Source organism: Musa acuminata, chromosome BXJ3-4, assembly GCF_036884655.1.
Source record: "Musa acuminata AAA Group cultivar baxijiao chromosome BXJ3-4, Cavendish_Baxijiao_AAA, whole genome shotgun sequence".
In the NCBI taxonomy this organism is placed as follows: Eukaryota; Viridiplantae; Streptophyta; class Magnoliopsida; order Zingiberales; family Musaceae; genus Musa; species Musa acuminata.
This window is the reverse complement of record NC_088352.1, coordinates 37,474,238-37,491,785: the sequence shown is the minus strand read 5'-3', so window position 1 is coordinate 37,491,785 and position 17,548 is coordinate 37,474,238. Positions and strand designations below refer to the sequence as shown.

The following is a 17,548-nucleotide window of genomic DNA, read 5'->3' as shown; positions in this document are numbered from 1 at the left end:
AAGTTTGAATTTTTTAGAGAATTTATCCTAAAAATATAAATTAATTTTTTAATAATAAATTTTAAATTTTTTTTGAAATAGATGATTTTAATTTTTCAAACGTAAGAATTGGAACCGAATCACCCGAAACCAATTTTGGTTCGACTTGGAATCGATGAATCATCAAGCTAATTTGATTTGGGTGTCAGCTCGATTTGATTCCGGTTCGAATCAAATCGTTGTCAAACCTACTTTCACCTAAGAAATATTTTACAAACCTACTTGGTCCAATAAATTAAACTCAACCAAAGGTTTTGTGTTTGATGGATTAGGTGCAAGAATAATTATGCGAATAAACTTATTTTAATAAGCACTTAGAGACTTTTAAATTCCATAAGTAGTCACTTTACAGAAGGATTGATTAACTGAAAAAGACCCAAACCTTTAATATAGATAAAATTTCTAATGTTTTTGCGCTACTTGTTGATTGTCATATATTTGATGGATCAAATCTTGATCGTCCAATCAATAGGGAAGGATGAATTGCACGAGATCTCTATTACGAAACATATCATCACGGGCTCGGAGGACACCAACGGATCAAACTACAGTGGAAGTTTCTGATGATTCAGCTCTAACATTCATGTCAATAATACTTCAAAATAATTTCTACAACATGACTTTGCACAGACAGCTTCGGCTCCACGCAACCGTGTATATCCAATCTGAGCAATATTATATCCACAGTAATAATCATATTAAATATTCTTATATCAAATAATTATAGATGATGACTCTGATTGCTTGGTGATCAGACAGATAATGCCTGAGGTCAGCGCATGCCTTTAACGGGAGTCTGATAACCCACATCGATGGATCGGAGGAGACGCAGTTTCCTTTGCAGTTTACGAAAGTCACCAAAGGTGACGACAGCAAAGGCAGAGAGAGGCAGATGCGGTGGAGGACGTACTGTACATCACATCAGTTATCCTTTTGCGTGTGTGAAATATCTCGTCATCAGACCACTGCAGTTCATATCGCCAAGTCATGCCGACGAAGCTTTTAGATCATGGATGACGAGGGCAGGGAAAGCGACGCACCGTCCGATGGAGCCATCGCTTACTGTTTGCTCGTATGAATCCGATGACATTAGCAACCACAAGCGTAGACTTATCCAATGGATTGATGCCGAGCACCATCGGATCGACCCGTTTTCTTTTATTTTTATTATTTTCAAACTATATATATATATATATATATATATATATATGATTTATTAGTTTACATTTTAGCTAGTTTTTAAAAAATACTAATTTTCTTACTTTCCCACGTAATATCTTTTTACTTTTTGAAATATAAAATTACGCAGGACCTCTATAGTCGATCATCCTACTCTTATCTCTCTCCTTTGGCATCTGTCTTCACCTTTCATTCTTTTTTTGTTCGTTGTTTTTGGCTTCCCTTCTATCTTCTTTTAACTTCTTCCTTTTGGTCATCACGATTCTACCGAGCCTCACCACCACCCACCACCTACAATCCATCACTATCCTTATTGTTGCTCATCGTTCTTATCTCCCCTCCCCTCTTCTTTTGATACTCTCGTCTTCCTTCTTTTTTTTCTTATTTTTTTTTCTTTATTACTATGATTGTTATTATCCTTATCTCCCCTCTCATTTACATCCATAACTATCAACTCAATAGGGAACTGATAACATCGATATTTAATGAAGGGGAGGACCCTTAAAAAAAGAGAAGATGTAGAGAAAGCGAGAGTGGTGGAAGCGAGATAAAAACGATACGACGAACACAATGAACAACGAAACGGAAGCCCATGACACTTGTATCTTTTAGAAAATAAACGAATAAACAAAATGAGACTATTCTAAAAAGAAAATAAAAATAAAAACTTAAAACTTTTTAGGTAATTTCTCTTTACATTTTTGTCACTAGATGGGATATAATATATTAATATATAAATACACCTTGGATAAGTAAATTATATATTGTTTCACAAAACATAAGCGGCAAGAATGATATTTGATCTCATGGCTAACCAATTAACAACAAATGATCTAATAAGGTTTTGTAGATATATTATTTTCATGGTTGCATCGTTAGTTTAATTATTAATACTCCTTACGTATGGATAGCAAGATATGTTTAGTATTACACTAAATTATTATTTTTATCTACGTTATTATATCTTTAAAAAAAAAACAAGAATGTGAAATAACTCAAACCTGTCCGACGAGATTCCTAAGTGGAGTTGAGAGATGCACATCACGGAAGTTAATGGTCTCAATAGCTAATTAATATTTAATAAATGAGATCTGCTTAGAATTTAATAACGTCGCCGATCACTCACAAGACATCACATCCACCTCTTGGAGTAATTATTATTATTATTATTATTATTATTATTATTATTATTGTTATTTTTTGGAATAGGTGTATTATCGATATAAGGGGTTTAAAGGCGCTCAAAATGTCAAATCTAAAAAGAAGGGGTTTTTTTTAATTAAAAAGAAAGTTTTTTATAAATCCTACAATACTTTTTGTTTTATATATATATATATATATATATATATAAAATAAAATTAAGTTTTCAATATTCTATAATAATTTTAGTCAATATAAATAATATTGTTTTCATAGAATATAATCTTCATAATAAAAATTTAACAACATGTCGATGTAACATTTAAAAATGAATTATCGCATGTGAAGAGTAAGGACATTAAATTACATTTTTACGAACATAGTAAATGAATTATGTTATTTGACATGTAATTTCAAATATTTCCAAACAAATTGAAGCTCGCAAGAATACAAATCAGAATTGTTCTGTCAGATTCCAAATTGAGAAGCCAAACTGAATGCATAATTACTTGGATGGCATGATAAAGACTTTTTTGTTGCTTCGTTATCATCCCGAATGCGAAACAAACAAATTCTAAACCAAACAAGTCATAAAAAAACTGCATACCTTCTCATCATTGTTAAAGCAATGATGTTTTGCTATCCCCAACGTAAACAAAGATTCCTACTCGTTTGCAGATCCCCTGTTTCATGGTGTCTTCATCCACACACACATTCCCTTTCTAGCACATTAGATGTATTATCTATCTAATAATGACGATGAAGATAGAGATTCTTAGTAATCTGCCTGTGATTAATTAACCCTTGTGCAGGTAACCTGCTGCACCTTTCATTAACCTGATATCATGGAATCCAGTACCTTGTGCTTGCTTTTAGCTCACTTTTGGTGCCCATAGCAATGATTCTTACTACATCCAAATGCATCTTAACTATCCATTTTCTCATGCATGATCTAACAAAGACTAGGAATCATACTGCACACTGCACACTGCACTGATCTCACAAGAGGAATCAGACTATTATGAGAGCCAGAGCACCATCTCGATACAATTTCTGTGACATCTATTCATCAAACAGGTCATTAGCGAATCAATCACCAGGTGGTGGAACCAATATTAGATACTGCGGTACGGTCGGTGGACTACAAGAAACTTCAAAGTCATTCATTCATGTCTTCATGGTTAATCCAGTGGTGTTGCTGCTTGTGCACGCTTTCACCTGCAAGCAGCACAGAAGGAACAAACAACTGCGTCAGTGCGTCGCGCATCGAGAGCCAAGCGTCGAACAGGTGAGCGGCGTTACTTCTTGCGCTTGGACTTGAGAGTGGTCGCCGACTGGGAGCTGTTGTGCCAATTGCGCTTTCGTTGGTTGATGAACCAGTTGTTGATCTGCTTCAGCTGCAGGCCTGTCTCCTCCACCAGCTTTGCTTTGTCGTCCTCCTGGAAATGTGGAAGCCATGAACGACAAGGAACAAAGGAGCGCTTACTTACATCTTTGACATCTGAACGATGAGATGCGACCTGCCTTTGCAAATCCTTTCTTCTTCAACGGGATCGATTCAATTACATGTGGGTGTTTCTTTAAAACAATTCAATTCATGTAAGACAATATTGAGGCTTTTTTAATAGCATATCTATGTATTAATGAATCGAATGTCTCAATAAATATTTTTATTTTTATTTTTATTTTATAAAGAATAAATGATGAAGACAGAATTCGAGCTCAAATTTTTATAATAATAAATCATCAAAATCTTTACCAACTAAACTAACTCCTTTGGAATTTTGAACGAACAATCTTCGATAAGTGGATCTGATATATCATCATCATCAGACCAATGGTTAAGGTGTATTTAGATTTTTCATATACATATGACTCACGTTAACATATACTCAACAAATAATTTACTATGATATCACTATAGTTAAAAATACTATTAAAAATTTAAGTACCTAAAATATTTTTATCATTTTAGTAAGAGTATTTTACTTCTCAAGTTTTTCATATATATTTACTTTTAAAGGGATGAATACAAAAGGTGTATTGATAAAAATATGTGCAAATATCTCTTATAAACAATATTTAAGGCGACATTTTTAGGCCGCGATGTATATAATAAGTGAATTTAAAGCAAAAACTAAGTTATAAGCCCAAATTGTGAAACTTAAATGAAGAAGAAAAATACTTAAATAATGACTGAGATAAGGTTGAGTTAAATTGCTCAATTAAATTATCTGTGTATTTTGTACGTTCAATAAACGCCAAAATGAACGAAACAAAATTATTCATGCACGAAACTGTTGTATAGATTAGAGTAATCAATGATCCAAATAGTTGACAATGACATGATGAATACACACAGAATTTTAATTTATTTTAATTCTTAGATGTGATTGATCAAATCAAATTATATACTTTGCGTTTTTCATTCATTTGATGTTTTTTTTTTAATTTTTGATACTTAAAGTTTTTTCAACATTTTAAATTACACTAAAAAAAAGCTAATCTTGCCTCCATGCTTAATTATCATATATTAAGACTAAGTCCGTATTATTCCCTCCCTTAAATAGTGTGGCTTAACACTGAAACATTTGTATTATAACCTCAACACATTCATGGATTATCCTCTTAGCTTCAAATATTAGATATTTCATTTAATATTCATAAAAAAATACACAGATTAACCATTAAAAATCATGATTACCGACCAAATGAATATTAATATATATGCAAATTATTTCCTGCTGAGAGAAGAAGAGTGTAATGGTTAAAGAAAGAAAACACTTACTGTAGGGTACGGCCACTTGGAGTTTTGCTGCCACCATTGCTTCAATATCGAAGTGGTGTCACCGGGCAGCTTCCCCGCCCTTCTCTTCCGAAGTATCTCTTCTCGTACATCCTCGATTCTCGACCTAAAGCCCTGCATGAACACATGAGACGATCGCCATCAAAAAGGGTCTTTGCCCTCTCACTGCAACCAAACACGAACTGGGATTAAGGGTCTTCTACCTGTTTCAGTTCAATCTTCAGTTCTTGCCTCACCCTCTCCATCAGAGACCGCTCCGATTCAGTGGGAAGCAGCGGCCCAAATCCCATCATGTCATGCCCCTCCACGCTGATATCTAATGGGCAGTCCATCTGCAGCTCGTCCTCATCGTCCGACATCGTCGCTCCCGACCCTTCTTCGAGAGTTGCTCCTAATTCATAGGTTAGAAACGAGCAACAGTTGAAGAACTTGTTCCGGGAGCTTTCTATTTGTGCCACCACAATGTGGCAGGATGCACGTATGGTTAGGTAATCATAAAGCATATCCTTCTCCAAGTAAAATCATCATGATGATGATGATGAACAGATCTCTCGCTCGTAATTACATCTTCCTAAAGAATGAATTAGTCGGGGGGCGGAGACATGAAACGTGACGACGATTTCCTTGTCGCGTTTCCTCACCTAACTTAACTAACGCCTTTGGGTCCACACTCCCACCACCTTCTTTAAAGATCACACAAGAAATGGAGATTGCAGAAAAGAAACAAGGCAACAAGACGAAGTCACTGCTAAGATTTATGCTGGCTTTGCGGTAGATACATGAATTATCATGTCATCAGAGTCGTAATTTTCAATTCTGTGTTCCATTTTTTTTATCTCCATAAGCAAAATGGAATCATAGTTGTCGTAGTAGTAGGAGTAGTAGTAGTACCTGTGAGATCTTGCAAAGACTGCTCGATCTCCCTGCAAGCTATGACGGCCTCCACGGCGTGGACACGGACGTGCTGCTGGAGCTGCTCTCTGAACGAGCACAACACCATAAGATACTGCGCCTGTTCGATCGAGCGAGGTATAAGTAATCCACCGAGAAATCGGTAGCGAGGAGAAATCAGTAGCAAGGCGGCTTACCAGGAAGGAGTCGAGTTCTTGCTTCTCGTGGGGGGAAAGCAAGGGGCGACGACCGGCGGCATAGGACCGGACCAGGTGGTGCGACTGCGCCAGCTGCGCGTCGATCAGCGGTAGGTGATCGATCGGCGTGGCCACCCGGAGGCAGCCGACGTGAGCCCCCAGCAGCTGTTCCCACAGCGGGTGCACCGCCATCTCCGCCTTCAGAAGCTGCTGCTCCGCCGCTGCGGCGGAAGAGGAGCACTCCCCTCCTGCACCTACTCCCATCTCCATGCCCAGACCTTGATCACTTTGCATCACGAATTCCCTTCTCCCCCTAAAGTTGTGGCACAAGAGAGCAGCGGAGGAGGACCAGAGGCTTTGGCAGGACTTGCGATGAGGAGTAAAAGGGTTGTCTTTGAAAGGGAGGAAGAATAAAGAAAGAGACTAGGTAAGGTGAGGGGAATCTACTTTGGCCTATAAAGGAACCAAGCTAATGGAATATGACGATGGGGCTTAGACGTTTCTGCTTCATGGTTTTCGGATCAAAGAGAAAAGAAAACACCGTAGGAGGACGTCGGCGAAGAATTTGCCGGCGCTGCTATGTGCTTACCCTCTCATCGCAGATCTAATTATTTGCACCAACCTTTCCCCTTATTCTACTCTTCCAACCCTCCACATTAATCTTGATTAAGCTATCAAAGCCTAATCAATGGTGGTTGGTCGTGTGCTTGTCGTGGTTGCTAACCACGGTATTCAAGTGGGGTCAGTACCTTCTTTCTCTTTCTTTGTCTTCTTCCTCTTGGTACCATGGATGTTGAGCCTACTTTATCAGCATTGACTTACTGCAACCCAAGCCACTGCGGAGGGGCTTCCCTGGGAGTAAACCTCCGATGCATCTCCAGCAGCAGAACTCAATGCGTGGAAAAACAAGGTTAATTCGGACCAGATTTGCTTGCTAAATCTTGTTCCATTGACATAGATTCAAAGAAACTGAGCAGCTCTGCGTGGTAGCCACGTTAGGTTAACGAAATCGCTCTTCTAGATACAGCTCTAGTTCACAAATCACCATCACCAATAGTGTCTCATGTGTTGTAATTTACTCCGAGATACTTTGAAAAGAAGGCTGCTTTTATGATATTATACATAATAAAAGAGCTATTGGGGAAGAAGATTAGGTGCCAAGGATCTAAAAGTGGATTCTACAAGACAAGTGGAGCAGACTCTCCAATCACAGTAGAAGGCGTGCAATAGTTTTTGTTTCACCAGAGATTTTGTTGGCTGATGCATTGCTGCAATGAGCAAAACACCCAGAAATTTTACAGTGTAACATCGTCATGATGCCCTGATCATTGAAGAAGATTTGGCTCGATGTTTCTCCTAACACATATGAATCACTCTTTTAAGAAGAAGCATTATACGCCCAGCAAGGAAGACTCCACCTCACCCAACAATCAACATGCAGGAGCTGTCAGCAGCTTGTCGGCATGCACATTGGCGATGCCGACGGAGTTGGCCGCCCTTCTCTTTTTCTGAATTCTAGTATGGTGGCGTCCCTCTCCACCCTCGGCCACGTCCCCGTCCTTCCATCTTATAGTGATATAGAACGCGCAACTGTTTGGCGAAGTATGGCACCAAGCGAGCGGCATAGACAAATCATTCAAACCCCTAATCGCCCCTTTAATCGATGATAAGGTTGGGTAGAGGAGGCAGACGGCAAATCTGGGGTCAGTTGATAGATTAAAATATGTCATCAATACCTCCGTTAGATGCTTAATCTATTTCAACTAGAAAAAGGTCCGGTTAGATGGTGGGGATCTCTAAACATATGCAACAGCTCTGCTACAACACCACGCCATCGTATGGGTTCATCGTCTTCATGAAACCAAGAGGTAGTAATTTGAAGCCCTTGGCACTGGGGCATGCAACCTCGTACCCCACGATAAAGCAAGGGGATAGAGATGGTGCCGGGTGGGAAGGGGGGCACGCCCTCCCTCAAAAGAATGGGATCATTCGTTTGCCTCGAGGAAAAGGTGGTCGTCATCATCCTCCTCTCGCCCTCGTGACCTACCTCTGAGGGTAAGTGATGTATTGGGACTAATTATATATATATTTATATTTTTTCTTCCTGATAGTAATCAATAATAATGGGTCCCTAAATGATGATGATATTATCTTTAATTTAATCATCAATTCGGTACATGATGCTCAGATGCAGAAGAAGAAGAAGAAGAAGAAGAAGAAGAAGATTACATGATACGGTTAAAAATGAAATAAATTATAATAAATTTGAAGCTATGAGCAACCAATATGATTTTGGAAGACTCTGATGCTAAGAGGCAACCATATGTATGTACTTAGAGTACCAGATTTCCTTTACATGACCTCAACTCCCTGCTAAACTTCCCGCGAGCAAGAAGAAGCAGGAAATGAAACATGGAGGAAGGAGACGTGTTGCTGCAACTACTGCTGCAGCGTAACGAAGACGAAGTCAAAACCAAAAAAGAGGAGAGAGACGTTTGCAGGGTGGAGTGGGCCCGCGCAAGAGCTACACAACACGAGGGAGGGGACGAAGGCCTGTCGGCGGTGGGGCCCAAGACAGGGAGAAAAGAAGGAAAAGGTGGAAAGTGGGGGTGGGGTTTGGGTTTGGGTTTGGCCCACCCGCAGCGCGGTATCCTTATCCCATCCATTTGCGGACCTTTGACGCCACTCTACAGGCGGCAGCGTGACCGGAACGCCCGCCTCCCTCCCTCCCTCCCGGTGGTTGCACCACCACAGCAGCGACGACGGCGACGACGTGGACCACTAGTTGTCAGCCGTAACGACCCGACGTTCTTACTTGTCACATGGCATGTCTCCGATACATAGTTTTTGATTAAATAATTAATTAAAAATAAAATCTAAAATTTAATATATGAATCATAAGTCCATCAAATTTTTTTTATCTTTAAAGATATTTTTTAAACGCTCACATGGACAATACGGATCTCACCAATAGCAAACCGATCAAATAATCTTTTATCAAAATTCTAAATTTCTTTTCATCGACATAATCTAATTAGATCTATAATATATTTTTATTTTTAAATTATCGAGTCGCATGATTAATATTTAGTTAGGAGTAAATTAAATAAGTGAAACATTTGGGGCCAAATTAGATTAGAGGTGGATGTATGCGTCTTTGTCAGCACGTGCTACTTGGACAAAGAAACAAGAAACATGTTATCCGTTTGCATTGTGAAAGGTGTGGTAGAACGCACACTTCCATCTCTCCCCATCCTTAATTTTAGATATTTCCATCAACTTATACTTTTCTTTTTATATGACTTTCGATAAATAAAAGCATAAAAGAAAAATATTTTATAAAAGCAAGATATATTATTAGATTCATCTTACAAAGGGTAACCAACAGTTTTGGAGTACTTGCATTATTCTAGGGCCATTTTTTAAATAAAATATTCATATTTTGAGAATTTTTTTAATCAGTATCTCTAATTTTAAAAAGAAAATCCAAACTATAATTCAAAAAAAAAAATCTGTTATAATGTTTTTGGCATGTTACAGTATTTTAGTCACCATAATAAGAATTACTTTAAAATGTGGTAAATGAGCTAAATGAAAATATTAGAAAGCCTTAATAGGAACATTATAAAAGAGTTAAATGAAAACACTATAAGAATCTATAGCTGGTAAAAAAAATGAGCAAAAAAATTACTTAAAATTATAACTTAAAAATATGATAAATGAATCAAATAAAAATATTATAAACGAGCCTAATGAAAACACTGTAACAATCTAAAATTGGTATAAAAAATAAGCAAAATAATTTCGAGATTTATTTTAGATATTTTTGAATTAAAAAATATTATTTGAGAAAAGCCAAAAGAAGAAATAACGATTTGAAAATTCTCTGAATATAAGTATTTTATAGGGAAATGACCCATTATTCTACATTTAAAATCGTATGCAGGATTGAAAAGAAGTAGAGAACTTTGGAAGAGACATAATAGATGGGTGTTATTAACCAATTGTTCTTAATTTTCAGAAAAAAAAAAATATATTAATAACTCCCTGAAAGAAATTCTCTGTATTACTAATTTCATGCATATAACCAAAATGTACTCTTCGTCCCTAAATAACAAAGTTACCATAACACCTCATCCAATTCAATTTAATCATCTCATTTGGAAAGTGGATTATTTAGTTAATCTCATATTTAAAGTGAATTAAGATTTAAAATAACTTATAATGATATGACGAACGTACTCTTATTAATAATATTTTGAATTAATAGTTTAGACTCATTAAAAGTAACGACTCAATTAATCTAATATGGAGTCATGATAATTAGTATTAGAATTGATTTAATATTTTAAAAAAATTATCAATGCATAGACCTAATATATATGTCATAATTTGATTTTTAGAATTATTCATGAACGAATTAAAATGATAGACGAAAAATTATCATTGGATTAGGCCTTATGATTCTTGAATTTAAATCCCAACAATGTTGATAGTTGATAAACATAAAAGAAAATTCTTTAGTAAAGAAAATTATAATATCCTAATATATTTCGAGTAAGATATCCATTGCAACCGATCGTGGTTCAACCACCACAAAAAGCAACACCTATCCGTTTGTGTACAAACGCTAGCTCCACTAATTCAATCAACAACCACTACACTATTTCAACGGCTGGTCTTCGAAATCTCTCTCCACATAAATCCATACTCTCTCTCTCTCTCTCTCTCTCTCTCTCCATCTTCTCCTGGGTTAGTTAAAGATCCATGGGCCGCTCCTGCACGATACGGCCCACTTTATATGGGCCAACAGTGAGCGTGTTGGAAAAGATAAGCTAAAATTATCCCCCATATATATATATATATATAGAGAGAGAGAGAGAGAGAGAGAGAGAGAGAGAGTCATGAGACCAACTTTATGGTCATGATTACTTTTCTCGTTTCACTTTGATCCATCAAGTGTGAGACACATTCCATTAAAGTTTAGATTGCATTTAGTGCAATACGTGATACTACTTTAATTAGGGTAGATTTGCAATTCCATCTCTCTTGAATTAGGTATGTGGTGGCTTATTGGTTTTGCTATAGACATTATTAGCATTTAACTTGCATCACTATAAATTATTGAAAAATCTTTCCAAAAATGGTAGGCATGTAAGGGAGGATAGGAGAGCAGAAAAATACTTTTAAACCTAAAAAAAGATTAAATATTATTAAACATGATAAGTATAATTTAAAATTAAATATTAATATTAAATATTATTAAAACATGATAAAAAATACTTTAAAACTAAAAATTAATATTAAATATTATTAAACATAATAAATTATTATTATTTAAATATGTAAGTATAACATTTTGATTAGTTTCATATCGAAAAAGAAAGTTAATACTAATATTAACTTATAAGAATCTAATGGATAGATTATTATTAACTTCAGTTTAATATTTTTTAGATAATAATTTAAATTTAAAAAAGTTAATAAACCAATTATTCTATTAAGTCAGATTGTGACAATTGATATCGACCTAGTATTGAGTTATGATGAAAAGTTTAAATATGAAAATGTCACCGAAATACAAGATGAGAGGATATATCACGGTATGAAACTACCATTAGGATATTATGTTGGGCCTTGATGTATATTGGAAATAGATTAATACTAAGATTGACTTATAAAGATTATTCATTCTCTCTTCGCTTTATTTTTTTTATATGTGTATCTAAAATATTAAATGAATCCATTATTTATAAAGGATTAAGCTTAAGATTTTGATTTTTATCTTAGCTAAGATTCCTAAATCAAGATTTTATATAATCATAATTTTTTATTTAATATATAAACACAAATTACAACAAAAATAAATAATACGTAGCATTGTTTATCTATTGACTATTAGTACAATGATATTGAAACTTAAGAACATCAGCATCGGTTAGATTAGATGACCCCTTAATTATCTTTCAATATTTGAAGTAATAAACAAAATTAATTTCTCTTTCAAACGAAAGAGTGAAGTAGGAGAGAATCAGAAGGGAATTGAAAAAGAAGTATCAACAAAACAAAGAGAAAAGATAACGAGATGGGATTAAAATAATAAGTAAAAATAATTCAGATACTTTGTATGTTTAATTTTTAGAAATAAATTCAAATTAATTACTAGTAACCATGATTAATAATAGTTTATCACTTTTTGTTAGACAAATGATATTTGAGTTGATATAGAAAACTCTATACGCATAGGTACATTACTTTTAAATTTTGATAGTAGTATGAGAAAATATCATTGATGTTATCGTGGGTTTGATGTGACTTTGATCGCATAGAGTCATCTAAAATGGAAAGCGTCATCTAAAATGGAAAGCGTATTTTTTTAAGATAAAAATACTATACTCTCGAGATGAAAATACCATGCTCTTAAGGTAAAAATGTCATGTTCCTAGGGTGTTACCTACACAACGATCAAAGTCGGGAGAGACTTCCTAGGTTGGTTCCTTCAACGCACAGATTAATCCTAAGATCAATTTTTATGGGTCCATGTTCTCGATTTCAACGCCTTTCATTTAGTGTTGAAGATACATTTTTAAACCTGACCTCGGAGAGACAGAATATTTCTTTAAAGATTTCATAAGCGAGGTAGTTTGTAACTACTCTGAGTTGTTCTTTAAACTCTCGTGTATATTTTTATGAATATTTCACGAGAGAAGCATCTTATAATCATCCTGAACTATCTCATGGATTCTTATCTGCGTAGACAAATAAGTGGTAGACCATTTGAGCTTTTTCCTCTTTGGACCTTATGTGATACTTGTGTGGCGGGTGATGATTGACTGATTATATAATTCTTATCAGATAGTATGCATAACTAAAATATCTCATATTTAATTTAAGTCATGTTAATTGTATAGTTTATCATCTTCTTACAACATTATGAGCTTGTCTTGTCATATTATTGAGTGGCCAAGATATGAAATGGGTTCTCAAAATTAATGCCATAAGTAAAGATTTAGTCAACATTCTTGATGATGTCTTAGCCACATGCAAAATGAATAATTCGAACAATGATAATGGTCTTCGCTCGTAACATATCTTGATTAATCAATCATTATGACTCATCTCTATTGGTGAGGAATAGCTCAAGTCCATTAATTATTTAGATTTAAAAATAAATTAAAATCAAATTTAATTATTTGACACGTCAATCATTGTCATGAAGTTAATCAAATTAAGTTAGTTTTCAGAATATAGAATTGATCGACTTAACAAAATCACATATAGAAACTAAGTCGAAAGAATGTCCGATGAGTTTTTGATGCACCGAGCTTAATAAAAAAATTTAGTGCTTTGGGTCTATGATAAACATACATAAAATCCTTTTTATAAGCGATTCATAGTACCTGAGGATCACTTAAAGAGTTATTTGAATATGACTTATTGTTGGGCTAGCAAAGAAATGAAATGACACAAGTGTACCCTCTCCCGAATTATGTGATCCTAAAGAATGAACACATCTTAGACACGAGCTAATAACTATTACAGTTTAAAAATGGTTTGATTTGGTGCTAATAAGACAAAATTCTTGACTTGGAAGATGATATAAGGATACTGGTACTTTGGTACCATATGGATAATAGTATCGTATGACTAATATCTCAATGTCATATTGCTAAACATGTGATCGACACTTTAACATGATATCAAATCGATTAAAATTTATCATATCTTAGATTTGGTATAATATAATCATGATTAAATTCAATAAAAGCACACAATTGCTCTCATATAACTTAAAACTCTATGTGAGATTAATAGTTGTATTACTCATTATAAAATAATTTTTGAGATATATCCATAAATATTTTTTTCAATATTACTCAAAGCAAAGCATTAGTCAAACTTTTCAATCCTAAAGTTAACTTAAGCATTAAAGCCACACTACTTAAAACTCCTGATATAATTTTAAAGGGTTCCGCATTTATAAACATAATGATATTTATAGTTCAATAATAATGTATCATGGAGATTCAGAATCAATCAAACTTGTAAATTATGATACTTGAATTAGATCGAGTCTTATAGAAAATCTTTATATATTGAGAGTATGTCTTAAAAAAAATTAATTTTCTAAATATGAGATATCGAGAGAACTGAAATGACATACTTAATCTTTTTCATAATAATCTCTAATAACAATTGAGAAAAAAATAAATATTTAATCACTTGAATTTGGGTGAGATTATCAAGCATATACGACCCGATTGATCGAGGTGACGAGAGTTATGATTGATATTAATCTTTTGGATTATTTGATCGATGCATTAAGCAATATCCAATGTAAAGGAATCAAAATATATTTTTTGAAGGAAATAAAAAGATATTATAATTCCTATACGGAAGGAAGACTCTCAAGAAGAAATGATCCCTTCCAAGAAATGGGGCCGGTAAGCCAAACATCGGTGCTGCTTAATGGACTACAGTTGTACATGAAAGAGATGTGAGTCGACAGACAACCATCATTACCATTTGGTCAAACTACACCAAATGGTTGGATGTGTGCTGATAAGCCGGTGTCTCGTCATTGTCAAACCTTAATTGACTTGGTAATTAATGTCGGTGGATTCGGCATAAATCTATCTACATATGCGTGTCACATTTAAACCTGACTGAAGATTTAATTAATATCGAGGAGAATGTACAAGGTAAAAAGTCAACTCGAAGGGGGATCAAGAAAAAGTCAAATGCAGGCAGAGTAGAGAAGAAGGCAGGAAAGAAGTGGAAGGGGGAATCAATCGATGCAAAGCATGAAAAGGAGGATTAAATGAGTGAAGTCGGTCGGTAGGTAATTTGGCCGATCGTTGTTTCTTTAGATTTTTTGACGTCCGACCTGAAAGGTGCCAACGAGCCATTAAGCAGCAGCAGCACCTAAAATGTGCAACTGCAGATAGAAATCCCGTCGACGAAATGGTGCCAAAGTCGGCAATTACGCCCCCAACAACTCATGCATCGTTTCCAACAGAGATAGATCCTAATCCATCCCCACATTAGCCCTTTCGTGCGCACGAATGCAACACGTAGACATGGCCCACATGCCTTTCCTCGTAATCTCTAAGATACCAACATCTCATCATTCATTCATACTAATGACATCAAAGTTATGGAGACCATAATTATCAACCATCACCATAATTACAAAAAGGAAAAAAAGGAAAAGAAAAGAAAATGGGTGGCACCTCCAACTGATGATAGATGATTCCCTAATAATATGTCTATTAGTTAACATAATAATAATAATAATATTATTATTATTATTAATCGATGACTCCAACCTAACGCCACGCGGAGAGGACTGTGAGCACGCGCCCCCTCCAACCGAAGCCGAGGGCCACCCCGCCGACCTCCTCCTTGATGGTGAACCCCGGGTTGGAACCGGCCGACTCGAGCCGGTATTTGACGGGTTCGACCGATGATGGTCCGAGTGGGACCGGTTTGAGGCCGGCCATGCCCATCCGGGCCCGCCACTTGCCCAACACTTCGCACCGCTCCACCCGCTCCTGGCCCTCCCTCGCCACCGCGTTCACCGCACGCCGCGCCAGCCCCGCCTCCGCTCGCGCCCGCTCGGCGACCCCCTTCTGCACAGCCGCCGCCGCCGCGGCCGTCGCCTCCAGCGACTCCAGCAGCGCCCCGTAGTGAACGCATGCCTCCGCGAACCGGGCAGGGAAGGCCGCCGTGCTGGTGTTGATCTCCTGCTCCGCGAGGGTCACCAGGCGCGGCTGGAGGGCACGCACGCGACGGAGGATCTCGTCGCGAGGGTTCGCCAGGGAGACGCTCTCGTCCGCCACGCGGGAGAGGACGAAGGCTAGGTTGACGATCAGGACCTCCCCGGGCTCGCAACCGAGAGCCACCGCGTCTAGCTCCTCCGGCCGCCGGGAGACGACGCTGAATCGGAGCCCCACACCGACACGCTCCGCCAGCTTCTCGATCCGCTCGCCGACGACCCTCAGACCGCCACTGTTGATGTTGGTGAACGGGGAGGAGGGGTCGACGACGGCAGTGACCCTGATGGTGGGACGGTGGCGGAGGCGCTGGGTGAGGGCGTGGAGGAAGGCCGCGTATTGACTGCCGTGCCCGACTTCGAAGTCAAGTATGTGGATGTTGGGCTCGTCCTTCGTGGCCTCCAAGATCGCGTGATTGGCAGCGATGAACGCGAGCTTGAAGCAGGGGGAGAGATCGTAGAGCATCTGGGTCGCCGCGAAGTGCTCCGGGCTGCGGAGCTCGGCCACCGCGTGGGAGCTTCCCGTCTGCAGGTTGTTGAGGCGAGAGAAGAGCGTGGCGTACATCATCGCCGTGAGACGCTGCTCGGCGTCGCCGCGAGGGTTGGCCGCAGCCTTGATCGCCGCGAGATTCGCCGTCGCCGCATGCAGATTCCCTTCGCCGATGGCGGTGGCGGTGTCGAGGAGCATCTGCCTCGAGGTTCCAGTGGGAGGGGGAGGAGGGGAAGGCATGGAAGAAGGAGGCGAGCAGGAGGCGGAGGAGGAGATGGTGGAGGACGAGGAGCTGGTCGGGGATGGCGAGAGGTGGCCCGCAGTCGTCGTGGCCACCGGGGGCTGGGGCGTCGACATGAGACTCTGGATCGCCTCGCTCCACGCGGCATGGGTGACGGCAGAACCCGAAGCGCTGGCCTCCTCCTCCTCGTCATCCAACAGTAGCCGCCGCTCCAGCTCCTTGAGCTGGTCCCGCAACGAGCCGGAAGACCTCACCTCCGGCACCGACCCGGCGAGCAACTCGGGTCTCCGTGGGAACGCGAACCCGGCGGAAGTGACGGTCGACGAGGTGGAAACCGAGCTCTGGGTCGCGGCAGAGAACGAGTTGCAGGGGAAAGCCCCGACGACGGCCGGGGAAAGCGTGACGATGGAGGGCGGCGCAGCAAGCGTTCTTTGCTTCACCGATCGGAGGAAAAGCGATTGCTGGTGCTGGTGCTGGTGCTGCAACTGCATCTGCTGCTGCTGATGTTGTATTTCCATGTCCGCCAGCGTGCGTTTCAAGAGGGTTCCTCCTCTTCCGCCCGCGCCAAGGCCGAACTCTCGCCCGGGGAACCCAGACGCCATGTCCGTGGAGGAAAGAAGGAAGGAAGGATCGGAAAGAAGAAGAGGGCAAAAAAGGAAAGAAGACGAAGATTAATATTTATGGCGACGAGTTCTCCCTCTCCTCGTCTTCTCTACCGTGGCAGCATCGCATCTCCATTGATCAAACGCAGAAGAACTCTACCCATCACCAAATAAAGTCCCTCGCTTTA

General features: G+C 38.5%; 2 protein-coding genes across 3 annotated transcripts; both read right to left on the bottom strand.

Moving 5' to 3' along the window:
- Positions 1-3,352: 3,352 nt before the first annotated feature.
- Positions 3,353-6,886, bottom strand: LOC135635021 (homeobox protein knotted-1-like 3). 2 transcript variants are annotated; one of them, XM_065145813.1, is made up of 6 exons: positions 6,253-6,883; positions 6,056-6,176; positions 5,368-5,555; positions 5,147-5,278; positions 3,661-3,797; positions 3,353-3,576 (listed from the first exon to the last, which is right to left on the bottom strand). In XM_065145813.1, the coding sequence occupies exons 1-6, from the start codon at positions 6,544-6,546 to the stop codon at positions 3,573-3,575; spliced, it is 876 nt and encodes a 291-aa protein (XP_065001885.1). In that variant the 5' UTR covers positions 6,547-6,883; the 3' UTR covers positions 3,353-3,572. The 2 variants fall into 2 exon arrangements, with proteins under 2 accessions (XP_065001885.1, XP_065001886.1); XM_065145814.1 differs by lacking the exons at positions 3,353-3,576; positions 3,661-3,797 and adding an exon at positions 3,804-3,936 and having other exon boundaries at positions 6,253-6,886.
- Positions 6,887-15,396: 8,510 nt separating this feature from the next.
- LOC135635020 (scarecrow-like protein 8) lies at positions 15,397-17,548 on the bottom strand. Its single transcript, XM_065145811.1, has one exon. It carries the CDS (start codon positions 17,358-17,360, stop codon positions 15,582-15,584), a length of 1,779 nt encoding a protein of 592 aa, XP_065001883.1. The 5' UTR covers positions 17,361-17,548; the 3' UTR covers positions 15,397-15,581.